The 19,951-nt window shown below is 34.1% G+C and overlaps 3 protein-coding genes across 4 annotated transcripts; 1 reads left to right on the top strand and 2 right to left on the bottom strand.

Annotated features, from left to right (window-relative positions):
* Positions 1-5,943: 5,943 nt before the first annotated feature.
* Positions 5,944-13,856, bottom strand: LOC130636509 (serine/arginine-rich splicing factor 4-like). Of its 2 annotated transcripts, none has more exons than XM_057446251.1 (2): positions 13,464-13,856; positions 5,944-6,786 (listed from the first exon to the last, which is right to left on the bottom strand). In XM_057446251.1, exon 2 carries the CDS (start codon positions 6,776-6,778, stop codon positions 5,969-5,971), a length of 810 nt encoding a protein of 269 aa, XP_057302234.1. In that variant the 5' UTR covers positions 6,779-6,786; positions 13,464-13,856; the 3' UTR covers positions 5,944-5,968. The 2 variants fall into 2 exon arrangements, with proteins under 2 accessions (XP_057302234.1, XP_057302235.1); XM_057446252.1 differs by lacking the exon at positions 13,464-13,856 and adding an exon at positions 9,036-9,185.
* A 193-nt stretch (positions 13,857-14,049) lies between these two features.
* Positions 14,050-15,889, top strand: LOC130636513 (uncharacterized). The gene is made up of 3 exons (XM_057446257.1): positions 14,050-14,389; positions 14,613-14,732; positions 14,935-15,889. Exons 1-3 carry the CDS (start codon positions 14,135-14,137, stop codon positions 15,133-15,135), a joined length of 576 nt encoding a protein of 191 aa, XP_057302240.1. The 5' UTR covers positions 14,050-14,134; the 3' UTR covers positions 15,136-15,889.
* LOC130636507 (DNA fragmentation factor subunit beta-like) lies at positions 14,755-19,335 on the bottom strand. Its single transcript, XM_057446249.1, has 4 exons — positions 18,998-19,335; positions 18,038-18,336; positions 16,706-16,962; positions 14,755-16,149 (listed from the first exon to the last, which is right to left on the bottom strand). The coding sequence occupies exons 1-4, from the start codon at positions 19,260-19,262 to the stop codon at positions 15,939-15,941; spliced, it is 1,032 nt and encodes a 343-aa protein (XP_057302232.1). The 5' UTR covers positions 19,263-19,335; the 3' UTR covers positions 14,755-15,938.
* Between the last annotated feature and the right edge of the window lie 616 nt (positions 19,336-19,951).

Raw genomic sequence — 19,951 nt, 5'->3', positions numbered from 1 at the left:
ACTTTATTCGCGAGGTTGTTTGCGTATATCATACGTCTTGTTACTTTTATACAAAGAGTTTCAATAAAAATAATTTGCTTTATATTTTTAATCTACGTTAGCAGAAAAAACATAAGAACATCTGCAGGAAGAGACACTTCGATCGGAAACAAAATGGAGTTTGTACAAATACTGCTCTTGATTCTATTTACATTCGCCGTCATCCTACATTCATTAGGCGCCTATTTATTACACCAAACAAAAAAATCCTCATCAAATAAAACTCAATTGATTTATTTATTGAACTTAAGTGTGGCAGAAGCGGTACTGTGTGTTATAGGCGTTGTAAAAAGAGTTCTGGAATTCACGCATTATGAAGAAGCAGCGATGCACATAACATTATATCAGTGGACGGGTTGCTGTTTGGTTTACTACCTAGCTATGATATCGTTAACAGTTGATCGATTCATGGCTGTTTATTTCAACATTCGGTATCCCTTGTATTGTACTGAAAAGAAAGTAAATACATTCTTGATCATTCAATGGATAATTTCAATCGCATATGCAGTGATAATCAATGAAATGTTATCAGAGAAAGAAATTTTCGACTTTGCGACGATTTACTTTTTTCCACACTGCGATGGAGCGTTTCTTTTGGTTGCACTTATAACATACGGATATTTTTACAAGAAAAGGCAACGAAATAAAACACGACACTCGGTTTCGCCCGTCACTACATCAGTCAACACTGGTACATCTGAACAACTCAATGCAAAAAAGAAGAAAAGAAATAGCGGTTTTTATATTCCGACTTTGATTATTATCACCTTTGTGTTATCTATAATCATTCCGGATCAAGTGTATTTGGTAACTGCAATCCAAGGTATCACAATCTCAAGCTCTGTTGTCAATTTTGTTGGTGTGGTATACGGTTTGGGACTCATTATGGACGCCCTCATATATGTACTTATGTTCGCAGAGGTACGGCGTGTTGGATGCAGAATTTTTAAAAGATGGTTATATAATTAGAGGAAAGAAAACACGATTTTAATTTCTTTGCCCGTAATAAATAAATAAAGAATATATTCACATCCAATTAGTTCTTCCTGTTTGGCGGGACACCTATTGCAACCTCGTCTACATGGGCAGTTGCCATTTTGACAATGTGGCCGAGAAGTAACCGCTACCAGCTTAGATATTAGGTAACTAACCATCGGGACGAGGATGGTCCCATCCCGTAAAATGGGTAGGTTATTATGAAAGTTAATAATATAGTCCAAATTGTCATATAAAAGTTCATAAATTTGAACATTCAGTTGAATTTTATAAACATTTCTCAGGATTTAAGTTTCATCGATTCTCTCTTTACAGTTTCCGCCAACAGACGGTTTCCATGTTAACCCTTAAAGGGTGGGGCAAAATTCCGATAAAATCCTGACAAAATCCGGCAAAAACAGCATCACAATTGGATTAGCAAAACTGCTGGGGACTATGTTATCATAAAAAGTGCTCTGAATGTTTTAGAAAAAGGATAATTGATGTAAATGGTACTAATCTAGGCTTTTTCCTCAGCCGCCAATTGCTGCTCAAGTTTCGAGAAGCTGAATATTTGTTGACTAAAAATGGGCTGTCAATATAGATTGGCTGAAAAAATAGTCGCAATGATGTTTTTATGAAAATACCCTTTAGGACGATAGAATAAGAAATCCTTCTAGATTTACCTTGTTGGAATAAATTATCGCGAAAATTTCTCGATTTCGTAAATCGATATTTTTTAGACTCCGCGAGAATTCATCTCTTCAAACGACTGTCTTTGTCCGCAGAGTCTCTTGACCCCTAAGCCGTTAATTAATTGAAAAAGGCAAAATGCCTTGGGAACGAGATTGGTAAATGAGTATTTAAAAAGATTTTAAGAAACCCAATAATAAAACGGAACTGGAAGTTCCTAGAGAGGCATGAGTTGCTTTTGAACGATTCATACCCTGAACCAATTGCTGCAGATGCTCTAGTGTGTGTTTTGGACGTTCAAGATAAAATGGACAGATGTCCGAACAAAAAGATTCTGATGAAAGGACAGGGGATCTATGCTCAAACTGACAACCAGAAACCATCAACTATGCAGCCTGTAACATCAAATGTCATTTTCCTGGATTAGTCTATTTTCTGACATGCATTAAAAAATTTTATGTGTAACATTGTTTCACAAATTTCAACGAAGGAATGATCTCAAAACGCTATTATCTTTTTTCATTAAGGTATAGAAACATAAACAAAATGCGAAGACAAGGCAATTAATTCCTCTGCTACGTATAGTTTCACCAAGCCTTAGTGGCGATTTAACTTAGGCGAGTAAATGCTACCATAGCCCCGGGTTAACCCAAGCAATGTGAGGAAAATTAGGAAGATGGGACACTGCGTGGGCGGCTGGATGTTGGACGGATTTGTATGGTAGAGTGTGGACCCTAATTGAGTCTGCGTAGCTCAAAATGAGCATTAAATACTCTAGGACTCCCTATCTAAGCCATGGTCCTTCCTACAAAAAATATGCAGGGTATATCCCTCAATATTTGCGAGGCTAGCCATGTAAAGTATGCACATCTATCTGAAACAAACACAATATTATTATAAAATAATTGCATTACACGTTTTTTGTTTTTTTTCATTCTTTCTTTATTGTTTCTTAAGTTTCTAAGTCTCGTGTTTTCTGCTATATGTATGTTAATTGGCTCTTCTTTTTTCCTTTTAATAAGCTTTCTCTCTTTCTATTCATTAACATGTTTCATAAACCTCTTATCTGTCTAAGGTGGGTTTGTCGTTTCTTTGGTTCATTTATATTCCTTTCTTATTCTGTTTTCTAGTTTGGCAATGTTTCTTAATTTTTTTCTTAAAAAGAAGAAAAACGTGGATTTGACGTGGATTGAACAATCTCTTGGTTCGTCCTGATAAAAACTCTATGAATGAAGTTGGAATCTGCATTTTCTAAACAAAAAGTTTGTATGTATGTTACTTTCACTTAACGTCCATCCCAGGGCAAAGAGGTTATTGATTATCAAAATTAAACGGTTACTTCCAATTTATTTTTAACCTGAAAGAAACTGATACAAGCATCTTATGGTTTCAGTGTACAAATTAATTGCTGCCATATAATCTCCATCGCAGTGAGTTTTCATGATTACTGAAGCTTAAGTCAATTGATACGTCCTGAAAGAATTAGGAGAGACAAATTAGATTAAGTTTAATTTATTTCTTATTTCATTTTATAAAAGCACTCAAAAGTAGACAAATACGATATTTTGAAAGTTAGTTAAGTACATACAAAACTGTCTGAATGTTGAACATAGAATAGAAACGAAAAGTTTCACATTCAAAAGGAAAAGCCGAGAAAAGTTTCACAAAACATCGATTGGAATGGATAATAAAACGAATGACGATTGCTTCATGACATTCCCCAAAGGACGCGTCTCCTCCGTCAATGGGATTCTCCTTCTCACAGTCTACAGCATGGTGATGTTATTTATAATTGTTTGCAATGCTGTTCTTGTTGTTGGATTATACAAGACAAAACAAACTCAAGATAGACCTCACAAAATGTTTCTCACTGTAGGAGTTTTTGATTTACTTATTGGCACCATTTTGTTACCACTCCATGTTAGTCTTATAAATCAAACATCACGTTGTGTCACTTTGGCGCTTCAATCGTTTATTAGCGAGTTCTGCTCTGTTTTTGCGGCTATGCTTGTGTTTGAAATTGGATTGGATCGATATCTTATGGTGGTAAAAAGTGATTATTACCGTAGCATGTCCGAAAAACCTATATTTCGTATATATGTCGTAACAGATATATGTATATCTTTTGCATTAGCCTCGTTTTCAGCCAGTTCACTTCGTAGAAAATCTCCAATGCTTATAGGTTATTTTCACCTAACGTCAGCACTCTTTATTTTGGTGTTGATTTTTGCTACGTTGTGCACCAACATTGGGATTTATCGTTACGTTCATCGAACTGCGAAAGAAATGAGAAGGTATTCCGCTACTTCAAGATACACACATTATGATGGGAGAACAACAAGAACGATTACTTTTATTATGTTTGTGTTGGTTGTAACGTACTCCCCCGCTGTGCTCGGATTTATATACAGCGCTATACAATTTTTTTCTTACAAAAACGATGTCGATACTTCGTCTGCCATGTTCAAAGTAATCACGTGGATGACGGTTCCAATGTTTTTGAATTCTGGATTAAATTCAGTGATATTCACCTACCGAAATGAGAAGATTTATAAATATTTAAAAAGTGTGTTATGCTGCCAACAGAAACTTGATGTTCAAAATAGTGTTGGAAATATTTGACATTATTAAGTGCTTATGCTCCAGGAGTTAACATCGACGCATGCACTTTTCACTAAATTATTCCAAAAATTAGAAATTCTGGTGCAAGTTCTCTTGTACCCTTTGCACTTTTTACAAAATTTTGACTGATCATAGTTCAACCTCGCCCCCAAGGGCTTTTGTTTTATTGACAGGGAGAGACCGGTGGCGAAAAAACTTCCTGTCTTCTTTAGCCGTCAAGTAGGCGCTAGCAGTTTTGACATAGGCAACAAACCCTGGGGACGAGGATGATCATAGTTAGTAAAATCCTTGATCTGCCATGGTTCACAGGAAATGGACTGTCGGTGTTGTTTAGAAATTGCTTTGTTTTTTGGAAGATTTGAGCCTCCTTTAAAAGTCTTTAACATGTTTCGTCAACCTCGTTCACAGGGCATTTTAGATTGTTGATAAAGTTGATCTCCGTAATAACGGCTCAGGGGACACAAGACCCCGGAGACAAGGTTGCTGTTCCGTTTTATGCAAAAATTGGCTCAGTAAACAAAAAAAGAATTGATGTTAAAATATTTTTGTGACCCTCCAAACCGCTTCAGGCCAAAATTAGTCCAACAAATTGCACTGCTTTGCACAGTGCACAAAAAAGGCGAAAAAAGTTAGTTCAACATTATGACAACTCTTATTTTTCTCTTTATTGGGCGTGAGCAAGAATACTTTATTCTTACTAATGTTCATGCAGCAAAAAAAAAAATATATCGCATCTTCGCGTAACATCAACATAAACGTATTTCGCGCGTAGTTTTTTTCGCGCGGATTAAACCTTTTGCGCACGATTTGTCTGCCAATTCTTGGGCATTAACGATCTTTTGGCGCGAAAATAAATGCGCGAAAATACTTATTTGGAGAAAACGAAAACATCACAAAAATTAAAAACATTGTTACTGTCACCGTATTTGAAAAACAATTTCAAGAAAATTTAATTCTTTTTACACCTTCCCAGTAAACAAAATAGAGTACCCCTGGAGTGTATATTAAATAAATTAAGTGGAAGATTTGCGTCAGTCAATAACAGGAGCAGAATGAATAAAATTGTTACTTCCTCTGACTATTATTATTCCGAATATCTATGTAAAATAGCCAGTTCAGTGTTGGAAACACTGTTATGAATGTGGGTCCTGTGTTCTGAATGTATACATTAAGTACACACCAGCAAAGCATACCCATTTTTTCTCACATGGCATGGGCAGATCCATAATTGTGGTTAAGACACTTGTTGAACATGACCGCGCTGTGAACAGAACCATGAACCTTTTGATTATGAAGCGAACTCCATAACTACTGGACCACACGATGTGATATAAGAATCCAAACTATTTGGGCTGCAAGTGCTTTTCACATCTATTTTAAAATACCCGTATGTCTGTAACGCAAAATGGTACTGCAAATAGCAAGACGCTCGCAATGCGGTATAAAGGGGACGGACGAACCCGTGGGTTTTCCAACGGGCCACCGACTAGTTTATTAAAATTTTAAAAATACGATTTTGCAGCTAGTTCTTGCTACATGCGCTAATAAAAATGCATATTTTATTTACTGCTGAAGTCGGGTAAACGACACCATCACAAGTAAAAAAGCTAAAAGTTAAAACAAAATCATTTATTTGATGCTAATATCCAGCTTCTCGCGCTTTTTTACGAATCTTTCCTAATTTTTCAATCCAACGTTTCATTCGAATTTCTGGACTTTCGCAAAACATCGCACCAAAAATGACGTCATCAGTTTCTACGTTTTTCAGTATTTCTTTACGCTTGTTGTCTATTCTCGACGCAAACTTTCCGACATGCATCGTGTCTAAAGTATTTCCAAACATAGCACTTTCATGTGATATTGTCTCTGCTTTTTGCTCAGGAATGTCTTTTGCGAGGTTATTACTTACTGCTTGGCTTTGCATCAAATTCTTTTTCTTTTTCTTTTTTTTCTTCTGCTTCGGTTGGTTGCTCGCGTTTGGAATAGTCGAAGAAAACGACTCTTGTACAAAGCTGTCTTTTTCAAACCTCTGCAACTGCTCAAGGCTGGGAACAACCTCTTTCTTGTTCTCGTCACGTGTTAATGAAAGTGTTTTTATTTTCTCCTTTAAACTCGTTTTATCGTTATTACTTTCAAATATTGCCTTTGAACGAGAATTTACTTTATCATCGTAATCTTTAGAGCTATATTTGTTGTCTCGATCACGCGATCTTGATCTTGATCTCTCTCTTCGTTTGTGCGACCTATCTCTAGACCTGGAGCGACTTTTGTAATGATCACGTGATCTACTTCGTCTACGTTCTCTAGAACGGGACCGTGCGCGCGACTTTTTCGACTTGCGGTATCTGTCAGACGAACTGCTGCGCGAGCGTGACCGATATCGTTCCTTCTTTTTCTTTCTACTTCTTCTTCTGTTCTGGTCGCTGTCGTTTGAATCTGAACGCGTCATTGTGGTTACTATAAAATAATCAAATTATTTTTAATAATAATTTTCAAAAAAACGAAGGAAATAGATGCATTTCCTTACAATAATTTATTTTTTCAGTATAAAATTTCACACAGTAATCAACTGACTTATAAAGGACATATAGCAAGAAAATCCATTTAAACAGGAAAGGTTTTTCTAAATCGCACCCACAACCATCAACGTGGTGTACAATACCAGATAATTTTAATCCATGCAAGAACTGTTTATGAAGACCATTATTTAAGTACAGAAACAGCTCAGTATAATCAAGCCGGTACTGGCTATGATGAAACCGATGATAAGACAACAAGCAAAGCGAACATCATATAGTTTCCAGCTTCTGTCGGGTTTCAGGGAAAAGTTTACAGAAAAGCTTATTTTCCAATATTGTCCTTTCAATTGTATGTGTTAAATTTTTAAAAAAATTCTCGATTTTCTTCTAAAAGTTCCTGCACTATTCTGAGTAACCTAAAGGGTAAATAGCACTTGAAAAGAAATGAGATATGTAAAAATCTGGTATATATTTGAAAACTGGTAACTTTAAACCTCTGTTTCCAACAGGGATGCCTACAGTGCTAAAAGTAGCTACTTTATTGGCATATTTGAGAGACTTACGACCATGGAATGTTTTTGTTTTGTTTACATTTATTAAATCCTACAGCCTTAAACCTTGATACTGATGTAGAATTGATATATAGATGGATTTTCAATGGCCTTTAACACCTGTGTGGAAGGATAAAAGATGTGGACACTAGGTGAGAAACAATACCTTTTTAAGTATATTTCCTTGCCAAAAATTATCTTCAGGACAAATGGATATGACTTTGAGTTAAAGTTAAGTAAAGTTCCTGCATAGCAAAATATTTGAGTCATTTTTTTATGCTCTATGACTGGAGCAAAACACATCTAATCTCATCAGTCATTTTTTTTAAGTTGTTAAAAATTACAAAACAGAAATAGCATGTCAAACCGATAGAAATATTTACCAGAATTGGACAAAGACATCAACTTCCTAAAAGCTTATGGTTTTGTAATGGTAGTAGGAAAAGAACTAAGAAAATTGGACATTATATCATTAGGAAATGCACTCTGGCACACTTAAACCAATGTCAGTTTAAAGGGTTGGAGTTTTAAGTTGATGCTATACGCCTAGCATGATACTTATTGTGAAAAAAGATCTGGGACATGAAAAGATCCAGGACAAAGGTAGCCTAGTAAACTAAACTCATCATTTTCCCTTTTATACCTACCTGACAATTTGAAATTCAAATTTTACAGTTACTTGAAACAGAAAAATATTAGCCACTCAAATTTCATCTCATTGCTTTTAAATATTTGCATAATTATTTTTGCAGTCACTTCAAAAAATAGTAGAGGAATAAATAAACATTGCAATATTTTTCGCCATGTCTGCAAGGGGAGTGGACAGCATAATAAAAAAAGTAGAAAAAGAATAAACTTTGATCGAAACAAAGCAGTTAACAGCTTGGGAATTTATATGAGAGACAATAAAATTAATGAAACTAGTACTGTAAAATATTTTTTGATAGCTTTAAACATTTGGGTCACCAAACTCAAATTCAAAAAATAAACATTATTTGAGAAACCATGACTGTCCTCCTTGATGTCTTCCATTTTAAACGTGCTCTCAGCAATAGTATTTAGATAGGTAATGTTTACCAGTTCTATGGTTGTTATTTCTGAACTAGAATAACAGACTTTAGAAATTTATTTATTATGGGAAAGGCAGCGAGGGAAATCCCCACAGATCAGTTCTCTTCCTCATGTTACAAATACCTGCCTGTCACACATACACAAGTGGTTAGTTTTGCCCGAGAGAGAGGAAGCATTTCCATGTTTATTTTTCCCTTACTCAAAATACTGGATTTTTACTGATATTTTTCACAATAAAAGCAGCCACGATGAGGATATTATCTCAGGGAGATCCTCAAAGCCACACTCTCCCCCCGCTCCAACTTTCAAGGGTTTTGAGTGCAAAATTTGATAAGAAACACATGCAAAGCACATGTAAACAAAACGAAGGTGTAAACAAACTTGAAAGTGAAGCACGTCCGAATAAAATGTTTTTAATTTAATGTATCAACTCCATTCAAAATATTCTCCACAGCTTCTAGTTGTTTAGGTTTTATTGAAAAGGTGAATTGGTTCAGAGCTTTCAACACAGCTTTTGAAACATCCAAAGAATTAAATTAAAGCATGATTAAAAAATCAGCCTTACCATAACAAATAACTTAGATACACTTATCTTAGTTCAAACGACCACGGATCAACATATTTATTTTCAGTTATTGCGAAATTGCCCTGTAAAAAATCAACCAATCAAAACGATGCAGTCGGAATGTGACTGCAGGTCCAACCTGTCTCTCTTCTTTGCGAGAGCGTACTAAAAAAACCAAGGTGAAAAAAGCAGGGTAAAAAAGAGGGACAACAAACAACAAATAGTGAACGAATAGAAAGAGTATATATATATAAATATATATAAATATATATGTTTTCACCTCTCCAGTTTAGTATTTAGAACATATTTGAATATTAATACCAGCGATTGTGTTTCAGGATCTTACTTTATGATGTCATAATTCCACATATATAATTAGTCACACTTTTACAAATATATATATCTCACAAACCAAAACAGATTTTTTTAAAATATAAAAAGATTCCTACACAGGTTCAAGTCCTTTCGTTTGAAATCAACATATTTTAATAATTTTCTGGTGGCAATATAAGGATAGTGCTGATAATATGAATGAAATGAATGAATGAATGAATGAAATGAATGAAATAAACATATATTTCAGTTTACTAGGAGATAAATATACATTATTAATTAAAAATTTTGCCCTAGTAAACCCCGGAAACTGCCAAAGTTAGCAGAGCTCGAAGTATGACAGCCACCGTGGACAATACAAAACACACAACTTACACAGACAACACTACAAAACAAGACAGACAAGCGAAAAAATGTGAAAAATATTGCAATTGCAAATCCCAAGAAAAAAGTGGTGTGAAAGTGATTGTGAACAATAGTAATTTTAGGTATATATAAATTAAACATAATTAGACAACAATGTATGCTTTATTAGAGATTTAAGTCTATGCAAAGGGAGATCTAAAAGTCTTATTTCAGGTAAGGTATTCTGACAACTAGACCATGATAGGACACTTTGATGCCTAATGGATTTCAAACCAAATGCAGAAGTACGAACAGCACGCAAATTTATAAGGCCTAGGCTGTTAGCACGAGTATTATGAGAGTGAGAGAAGTCAATTGAAAAGGTACCAATCAGAGGAACAGGTAGATTGTTGTGAAATAAATTATAAATAAATAATACATTTTGCAGTTTCACAGTATCTGTGAATTTAAGGATGCCTAAATTTTATAATATTGGTTTGCATTTGTTCTATGGTTGGCAAAATTCATAAGACGTAAAGCACAATTTTGAAGGACAGTGATTCGGTTCACTTGTAAACTTATGGACTGACCCCAGACTTGGGTGCAATAATTTAGATTTGAGTGGAAAAGAGCATTATAAACTGACAGAAGAACATCCATTGGCACATAATGTCTTATTTTTGCAATGATTCCATTAACCTTTTTCAATTTGGTTGCAACTGAATTAATCTGGGACTTCCATCCTAGGTTAGAATCAAGCAGTACACCAAGATATTTTATAGTTTCACTAGGAAAAACCTTTTGACCACCAATAGAAAGCTTAACTTCACAGTTAAAGGGTTTAGAGGGATGTCTAAAGAGTATATATTCCGTTTTACTAGCATTAAGAGATATTTTGTTAGCACTGAGCCAGTGCCAGAGGAATCTAAGATCAAGATTGACTTTTTTGACGAGGGATTTCAATGAGGGATTAAAATGCAGCAAGTTTGTATCGTCAGCAAAGTGATGAACTAGGGAAAATTTTATTGCTTCGTGTAAGTCATTAATATAGAGCAAGAAAAGAAGTGGGCCAAGTACAGATCCTTGAGGAACACCATGCTTCATAAATACCTTATTTGAGAAAATACTTTTAATGGAGACAAACTGATCACGGTCAGAAAGATAGGATTTTAATAAATTTAAGACATTACCTCTAACGCCATAATGAAACAATTTTTTCAATAAGATTTCATGGTCAACAGTATCGAAAGCTTTTTGGAGATCTACGAAAATTCCACAAACATAATTACCTTTGTCTAGGTTGTCAGCAATTTTTTGAATCATGTTAAGCAAGGTTTGTGAAGTGGAATAGTTTTTTCTAAAGCCAAACTGTTGTGAATATAGGACCTTGTTTTTGTTAAGGAACTTATAAAGTCTATCATGAATCAGTTTCTCAAAAATTTTGTCAATATTTGATACAGTACAGTCCAGATGTAAGCGTACGGGTACGCTCAAGTTGCAAAAATAATTGCTTTCATTAAAAAAAACAATGGGATAGCGAGTTCCTTTCAAGTTGCGCGAAAATAATTGCTTCGTGTTAAAAACAAAAGCATAGCGAGAAACATTGTTTAAAAACAATACTCTGCGCGAGAATAAATTAAACGCGACGGCCATTGAATTTTAATTTTTTTTAACAACGAAACTAATTATAGTAACACGATTTTAATCTGATATATTTAAAATCACAAGCTCTTACTTTCAAAATGCGATCTAAAAAACATTTCTATTGCAGTTTTTCGTTTTTAAACTTTTAAAATGCGATCTAAAAAAAAATTTCTATCGCCGTTTTTTGTTTTTAAACTTTTAAAATGCGATCTAAAAAAGCTTTTCTATTGCAGTTTTTTGTTTTTAAAATTTCAAAATGCCATCTAAAAAAACATTTCTATCGCCGTTTTTCGTTTTTAAACATTTAAAATGCGATCTAAAAAAACATTTCTATCGCCGTTTTTCGTTTTTAAACTTTTAAAATGCGATCTAAAAAAACATTTCTATCGCCGTTTTTCGTTTTAAAACTTTTAAAATGCGATCTAAAAAAAAATATCTATCGCCGATTTCCGTTTTAAAACTTTTATAATGCGATCTAAAATTACATTTCTATCGCCGTTTTTCGTTTTAAAACTTTTAAAATGCGATCTAAAAAAACATTTCTATCGCCGTTTTTCGTTTTTAAACTTTTAAAATGCGATCTAAAAAAACATTTCTATCGCCGCTTTTCGTTATTAAACTTTTAAAATGCGATCTAAAAAAACATTTCTATCGCCGTTTTTCGTTTTTAAAGTTTTAAAATGCAATCTAAAAAATTTTTCAATCTTTGTTAAAATAATTTCTATCGCGTAAAGGCTTTATTTAACCCGCGCAACCAACAATGCCTTCTCGCTAGTCTATTTAGTTTCCACGCAAAACCTTTGTTTAATAAAAATATTAAACAATGGCTCTTCGTGTCACATTGATAGAGTTGATAACATTTGCAATTATGCTATTGGGAATAGTTATGTTAACACTATTTAACAATAGTTACGCGCAGTTGTAATAAGCTATTTTTTCTTCAATAATCTTTTGTTTATTACGCGCAAGTTAATGACTTAAAAGACTCGCAAGATAATTAATAAGAACAAAAGACAAACAACTACCGCCTCCGAGAAAAAGGTGTGAAACTTGAGCGTACGCGTACGCTTACATCTGGACTGTACTGTAACAATGAGATTGGTCTATAGTTTGTGCAGTCGAGTTTGGATTCTTTCTTGTGAATAGGGATGACTTTAGTTAATTTAAGTTGAGTTGGAAAAACACCTAAGGTAAATGAGAGATTAATAATTTTAGATAAGGGACAAGCAATTTCATTTTTAATAAGACTCAAAACATTATAAGGAATACTTAATGGACCACTGGACTTTTTAGAGTTTATAGTAGATAAATATTTCAAAATCTCCTCTGGAGTGGTGGGTGACAGGAACATTGAATTGGGTACACTGTTTTTTAGAAACTGATTAAAGTTTTTAGGTGTGTGAGGAATTTTCTTGCGAAGGTTTGTTGCGACAGAAGAAAAAAAGTTGTTGAAAGTATTGGCTACAGTTAAGGGATCTGTGGTTATAGATTTATTAATGTTAAGTGAGATTAAATTAGATTCATTGCGACTACTAGAAGAGATTAAGGACCTTATACCTTTCCAAATGTTACCAATATTCTGGATGTTTTTTTTGAAATAATCAGAATAGTAATTCTTCTTACTGGTTCGACACAAGGATACAATCCTATTTCGATATCTTTTATATCTTTCTTGGATGTTAGACTTAATGATAGGGTTTTTTGCACACATAAAAGATTTATAAAGTTTGTCACGGATTTTCATGGATTTTAGAATACCTTTGGTCATCCAAGGATTTTGTGGTTCAGTTTTTGATTTTGTTGATAATATAGTTTTATATGGAACATGGATATCCAAAATGTCCTCAATGGCTTTGAAAAAATTGTTAAAAGATGTGTTTACATCTTTATCACCTGTACAAAGTACATTTTCCCAATTTAATGCAGAGACTTCATTTGAGAAATTGGTTTCGTTAAATTTAGACCAGTCTCTCACTTTCAGTTTTTGTGCAGTAATAGGGCAGTATACGCTATACATTAATCAGGGAAATACTTATGAATTTCACATTTTTTCCAAAACTTTGTCTTGCTAAGACGATGCTTGAAACATAATGTAGCTAAACTAACCTTTAAAATCAACCCACTGACAACAGATTCTGGAAATTGTAGCTAGTTAGTTGGCTACCTCTAAATTATGGTATCCTTATTCCAAAACCACGGCTAAGTACCACGGCCAGTTTGCCAAAATCACAATCTTACACGAGAAGAAATGAAACGTAAAAAGAAAAGAAGAAAGCACTTCAAAACAAGAGTCAATTTTAGCTAGCTAGCTGGTTACAACGGCAAAGGACTAAGGGAGCCCTAGTACAGCTATATGAAAACTATTACTGTTACGTGTGGCAAAGATTAGGACTTGAATTTAGCATACTAATATTTGATCTCCACGAAATTTACGCTTGTTTTGAATTTGGCTCATTTATCCGCAACAACGGTTGTTTTTATCACAAAAACTACCAGAATGGCTGAGGCAAGCAAAATGGCGGCCCTTCTCTCTAGGAACAAGGTACTATACAGAATAGCGTTTTGATGATGACAGCAGTTTATGCGTCATCGCTGAGACGTCATATTACACCAAAATGTGAAATTGACAAACGTGTCATACACCACAAGGACACAAAATGCGGGTCCGAATATTTCTACTTTGCTATAAATACAAATTTAACGGATTTTTTCCCATTGTAAATTTTACCAAAGACCAACAACGATCGACAAATTAAAGAAAGAGAAATAGCTACAAAATGGGCTTACTGCTATCAAAGTTAGCATCTGCTTTAAACGAGTTCGGTAATCAAAGAGCAAGAATATTATTGCTAGGTTTAGATGCTGCGGGCAAGACAACGATTCTATATAAGTTAAAGCTAAACGAAAATGTCACTACAATTCCCACCATTGGTTTTAACGTGGAAGAAGTAAAAATGAAAAATGTCACATTCACCATGTGGGATGTAGGGGGACAAGAAAAAATCAGACCGCTTTGGAGACATTACTATGACGTAAGTACACAAACATCTGTTTAATGTTTATTTTGAAATATTACAATAATAACTAGGCTGCAATTTTGATTCGTTCTTTTCCACAAATCAAATGCAACAAGCCTGTTCGTAGAGAAAGTTGAAATGGTATCAAGCTTAACATACAGCTTTTTCTATTCTGACGAGGACCTGCTGCAAATTGAATCTGGCCATCTTATTCAGTCTAATTACCTTGTTTATTTAGGGATCTGAAGGATTGCTGTTCGTAGTTGATGCGTCTGATATATCAAGGATTCACGAGGCACATGACGAGTTGATGTCAATTTTGAGAGACGAGGGAATGGAACAAGGTGTACCAGCAGTGGTAAGTAAAAATAGATGAAATGTTTTTTGTAAAAATGTTTATATATTTAATAAATAAAATTCCCATAAAATATTTCACAAAAAAAACAGCAATTACTACCAGCGCAAATTTGGCCTCAGGCCACTTATTCTCGTTCACACGTGAAAAAGATGTGCGCTTTGGGAACGAGGTTGTTATAACTCTTTACATCTTTTAAAATCAGATTCTGGCTAACAAGCAAGACCTCCCAAATGCATTAAAATCATGGGAACTCGTGGAAAAGATGGGTTTGAGAGAGTTACGATCAAATCCATGGCACGTACAAGAAATGTGTGCAATAACTGGGGATGGTCTCTACGAAGGAGTGCATAAACTTTCAGATATGGTGAAACAATTTCAAAAAAGTAAAAAAGGAAAATGGTAAAAAGGGTACTGGTGAAAATGTAATCTTGGAATGTTTTGTAGTGTTCGAAACATATATATTAATTGTTGTTTATGTGTAGTATAGAGTGAACTTAAGCTAACATATTCTATTGTGAAATTTATTTTGTAGCATAATGCACATCAATTGAGGACAGTCTATATTTTCAGCTAAGCCACAAAATTTGAAATTATGTATTATTAATTTCTTTTAAAATTTGTAATAGAAAGGTAAAGGTTAAAAAATTGGAATTACACCCTTTTCTTATAAGAATTGGAATTACACCCTTTTCTTATAAGAATTCTTTTTATCAAAACTCGATTTTAAGAATACTAAAAAGGGCAAGAGTTTTTTTACGCTATAGCAGGAAATGCAGCTAAACAGAAATACAAGAATAAATCCGGGCCTTGATCACCAGACACACCATTTTTTGTTTATTTTTGAAACTTGACTAAGCTGAAATTTTTATTGTTACATTTCTTGATGACGCAGAAGTAATATTATCGTAGCGCACCAATAAGGTTAACACAATTTTTAACAGTTTCGATTTTTTACGAATAACGTTATAAAAAAAAAGCATTATTCTTACTAAAAAAGGATGTATTATTCTTTTATATATGTATATAAAAAACATTTTTCGCTTGTAAGAATATAATAATTTATCTGTTTTTTATAAGAGCAATTTGCAACCCATTTGTGTATATAGCCTAGATTAAAACAAATTCAATTAAAGTCTTGTGAATATTATATCCTGCGATGCTTGTTTAAATTCTTTACTACATCCCAACCTCTAACGTCACTATAAGCTAGCAAGACATTGCTTCGACGTAGACTTTCCGTTTATCCACTTTGTAGTTTTCATGTTTGTCTTTTCGATGACATCTTATATCGACTAATTTCAAATTGCTAACGGTAAACAAAAGCTGGTAAAAATACCTCCAATTCACTTCTTTATCTTTCGGACAGTTCTTTATCGCATGTACCAACTGTGGCAGAACTTCTCGTGATTTTTCAATTCTGAAAAAAGTGAAAGCACATATATATATACAAATAAATAACATTTTAACACAATCGAACAAGGTTACTTCGAAACGGAGCAACGATATTGTTCGGAAATGAAATTTCAAATCTGATAGCTATCAAATTATCAGACGCCTTCATAGTTTTAACCATAATTTAAGGCAGACATCTAATGCGCTTGTTTATCAACAATGGCCAGTCATGATAAATACTAGAGAAAATCGTCATAAAAGGACAAAAAAATTCAATAAACAATAGTTCAAACCCAATCACGTTTTTAGGTATTGCTTATTTAACCTCGTGCTCCACTTTCAAGCTTTTTAACAACTTAAATTAAAAATTCTTTTGCATATTAAATTTATATCCATCCCTATAAACTAGGGGGTTAAAACCCACCCATCCCTCCGTTCGTAATAAGCAAACTAAAATTCATTTGCCGACTAGAAAAAACGAATGAGATAAAATAAATGAGAAAGGCTGACCGACATTCAGTGTTGATAAAACGTCAGTACAATAATGATATACCAGAAAACAATTATCTATATTATCTTACCTGTGGTCTAAATTCCATGTGCTGAAAAATACTCGCGTGTCTTTAGAAGCATACGGGTTAATCGTATGAGAATTATCGCAGGATTCGCGATCAAACGCACCTTGGCAAGAAAACCAACCCTTGTCTGAACATAGTTTTTCTGACTCGGCTTCTGCAGTTCGATCGAAATATCTTGCGTTGTATTCTTTACGCTTTAGTTCTTCTTGAAAACAGGATAAAATGTGCTTTAAAGCTTTTCTCGAAGATTTCGGAATATCCTATAAAAAAAAAGTAAAAACATTCATTTTTGATAACAGTTAGCACTGCATACACGTATTTGTTTTATAGGAAAAAAATTCTCAAAAACCTCAAAATCTTAAGAAGATATTAAGAGACCATTATTAAATCACAATAATTTCCAAACACAACATTATCAAGTATTTTTCAATCATATTTGACTGATCCTAGCAGAGTTTTATCCTAAGAAAGTGTCTTCAAAAATATAGATAACTATAACTTCAAATAAAAGCATGTAAATAGTTCAATTTGAGAAAGTCAAAATGGAGAAATAAAAATTGAAAAAAAAAATACTTAGGAAAATTCCAGCCTATATTCAGGTATTTCGCTAAGAAGATGAGGCTCAGTTTTTATATAAAAAAGTGTATTCAGAATGCCATATATCTCATTGCATGTCGAACATCTTATAGCATCAGATTTTAAAATTTCTTCCATGTTGCCACCATTTAAGTTGTTGAAAGATTTATCGTGATATACCATTTTCACAGTAATATTTTCGCGCACTGGATTGAGGGCTAACTTTGCGCACACGCTTATTGGAAACAAAATATTTTTAATGCACTATATTTTTAAGGAATAAAGAGCAGACATGGAATAGTTATGTTAAAGGTAGAGTACAATCAGAATATTTATTCCCAAATTTTGTGTACATTAATTTCGAAATGCATTTCTTTGTAGTTATAACTGAAGTAGGCAAAACATCTTTATGACTGGCTTTTTCTCCCCTCTGATTGTAACTATGTTACATTACTGTTAGAGACACGTATAGCATCGCTCTAACTTTGCCTGCCCCATAAGCCGGTTTGCAATCAGTAGATGCCTACAAATGTGCTGACAATGCTAATTAAATTGAAAGTGTGTTGTAGTGTACCTTATTTCAAGCCGAATGCACTACCACTACAGCATCACCACTCAGATTGTGGTAAAGATAAAACATGCACAGCATTTATTGAGAAAACGTTTTAAAAAGCAAAACTGATAATCCAAGTTTATGACTGCAGACTGATAATGGCATAGACTTTTCGTGCATGCAAAGAAATGTGTATAAAATCTCACCATCTTTTCGGCGAACTCTTTTGTCTTCCACAAATAGCCACGTACTCTTCCTTTTGCTGACTCTCTCATGACTTGTGTTTTTGTTTTCATTGATGTCGAAACACCTTCAAACCAGTCGGGATCGTCTTGTCTCCTCTCTGCTTGGATATTAGCATGCGCAACATGAACGTATTCCATCATCAATAACAACTCAGGCGAGTCTGGATCATATAAACGGGCCTGTATCTCATCAATAGTCTCTTTTCGTATGCTAACATTGTCAAGAATTTTCGTGCTTGCTAGCTTTAAGTAAGTGATATCTAAGGTATGAAATATGTGACAATACAGAAATGAGACAAAATGGTAGGCTAAAGGAAGTTCAGGAAACTCTTATTGTCCTGTTTGAAATAATATCGTCCTGCTAAAGGTAATGTGAGATATGAGGGAGTGAGATGTTCTTTTTCAGTGATCCATGCTACAGAAGTCACCTTTCCTGAAAGTTTTATTCTGAGCATAATAGAGTTTTTTCACACTTTCTATTGTTTCACTTAATAAACAACTAGTCCCTATTTCGTTTCGTGAATTTAATTCAGTAGTTGCGGAAGTGTGGAAAATTAAATGGTAATGGTATGGTAATTAATAGACAGTGCAATTTTTGTTAGATGCCCACCTCCTGTTGCACAAATGCAATTTAATGATATCATCATGTCAAGGATTAAAAGATTTCATATCTCTAGCCGTCTATTTGTCCGAATTGTCCAACAAGGGTAAAAATCTCCTGTAAAGTCCCCAATACAAATAGAGCAAAACAAAGTTTAGCTTATGTTAATTGCAGTTCCCGAATCGCTAGTAAGTCAAACATGCCATGTGTAGCAAAAGGGGTCATTAGGCAGTCTGAATCCAAATACTTTGTGTCAGTTAAGCCTAACCATCTTTTAGGAAAGTTTCACTAAGCCAAACATTCATGCATTCTATACTCACATCCTTCCCAAACCTCGCCAGGTTGCAAAAACACCAAAACTGACTGGTCACTTAAGGAGTTGAAATAATCTTCATCATCAATATGTGTTCCATCTTCTTCCAACACAATACTTCCAACATTACTGATGCCTAATTTCACTGATCCTTTCTTTCTAAGTTCTTTCAAAGATGCTGCCATTACACCAATACGTTTCTGTCCATTTCTGTCTTGAACTTTAAAAGGCTTCCGCGCTCCCATGCCCAGCAATCTTTTAATGAATTCCATAGAACACGATTAAATTGATATACAACATCGTCATTTTTACTACAAGAACATGGTTACAATTGCAAAAACATGATAACAGTGTGCAAAAACATGGTTAAAAGTACAAAAACATGGTTGTAAGTGCAAAAACATGGTTGTAAGACAAAAAGAATGGATGCAAGTGCAATAAACTAGGTTGCAATTGCAAAAACATGGTTGTAAGTCCAAAAACATGGTTGCAAGTGCAAAACCATGGTTGCAAGTGCAAAAACATGGCTGCAAGTAACAAAACATGGTCGCAAGTGCAAAAACATGGTTGTAAGACAAAAAACATGATTGCAAGTGAATAAAGATGGTTGCAAGTACAGAAACATGTTTGTAAGTGCAAAAACATGGTTGTAAGTCCAAAACATGGCTGCAAGAGCAATAACATGGTTGTAAGTCAAACAAGACGTATGATATACGTAAACAACCTCGCGAATAAAGTTTACAAAAAGCTGTCTATTAAATTGTGATTTCTGTTACAAAGTTAGACACGACATATTTTGCTATTCAGATGGGCAATAACATTTCTTGTGGACTACGCAATTATTTTTCGAAATTTTTTGTGAGATCTTCTTGAACGGAAAATTCCTCGAAATTTCAATTTTCGTTGGGTCAGTCTGGGGTAAACTGACTGACAGAAAGAAGAAAGCGAGAACGAGAAATTC

The sequence above is a fragment of the Hydractinia symbiolongicarpus genome, chromosome 3, assembly GCF_029227915.1.
Source record: "Hydractinia symbiolongicarpus strain clone_291-10 chromosome 3, HSymV2.1, whole genome shotgun sequence".
Classification (NCBI taxonomy): Eukaryota; Metazoa; Cnidaria; class Hydrozoa; order Anthoathecata; family Hydractiniidae; genus Hydractinia; species Hydractinia symbiolongicarpus.
This window is presented reverse-complemented; position numbering and strand designations above follow the sequence as displayed.

Coding starts and splice junctions, on each gene's coding strand:
- LOC130636507 (XM_057446249.1), bottom strand. CDS start 19,262: ATGGAATTCATTAAAAGATTGCTGGGCATGGGAGCGCGGAAGCCTTTT. Junction 18,337..18,997: donor TGGCGAGGTTTGGGAAGGAT/GTGAGTATAGAA, acceptor TTCATACCTTAG/ATATCACTTACTTAAAGCTA. Junction 16,150..16,705: donor ACATGGAATTTAGACCACAG/GTAAGATAATAT, acceptor CACTTTTTTCAG/AATTGAAAAATCACGAGAAG.
- LOC130636509 (XM_057446251.1), bottom strand. CDS start 6,778: ATGACGCGTTCAGATTCAAACGACAGCGACCAGAACAGAAGAAGAAGT.
- LOC130636513 (XM_057446257.1), top strand. CDS start 14,135: ATGGGCTTACTGCTATCAAAGTTAGCATCTGCTTTAAACGAGTTCGGT. Junction 14,390..14,612: donor TTTGGAGACATTACTATGAC/GTAAGTACACAA, acceptor TTGTTTATTTAG/GGATCTGAAGGATTGCTGTT. Junction 14,733..14,934: donor AACAAGGTGTACCAGCAGTG/GTAAGTAAAAAT, acceptor TTTTAAAATCAG/ATTCTGGCTAACAAGCAAGA.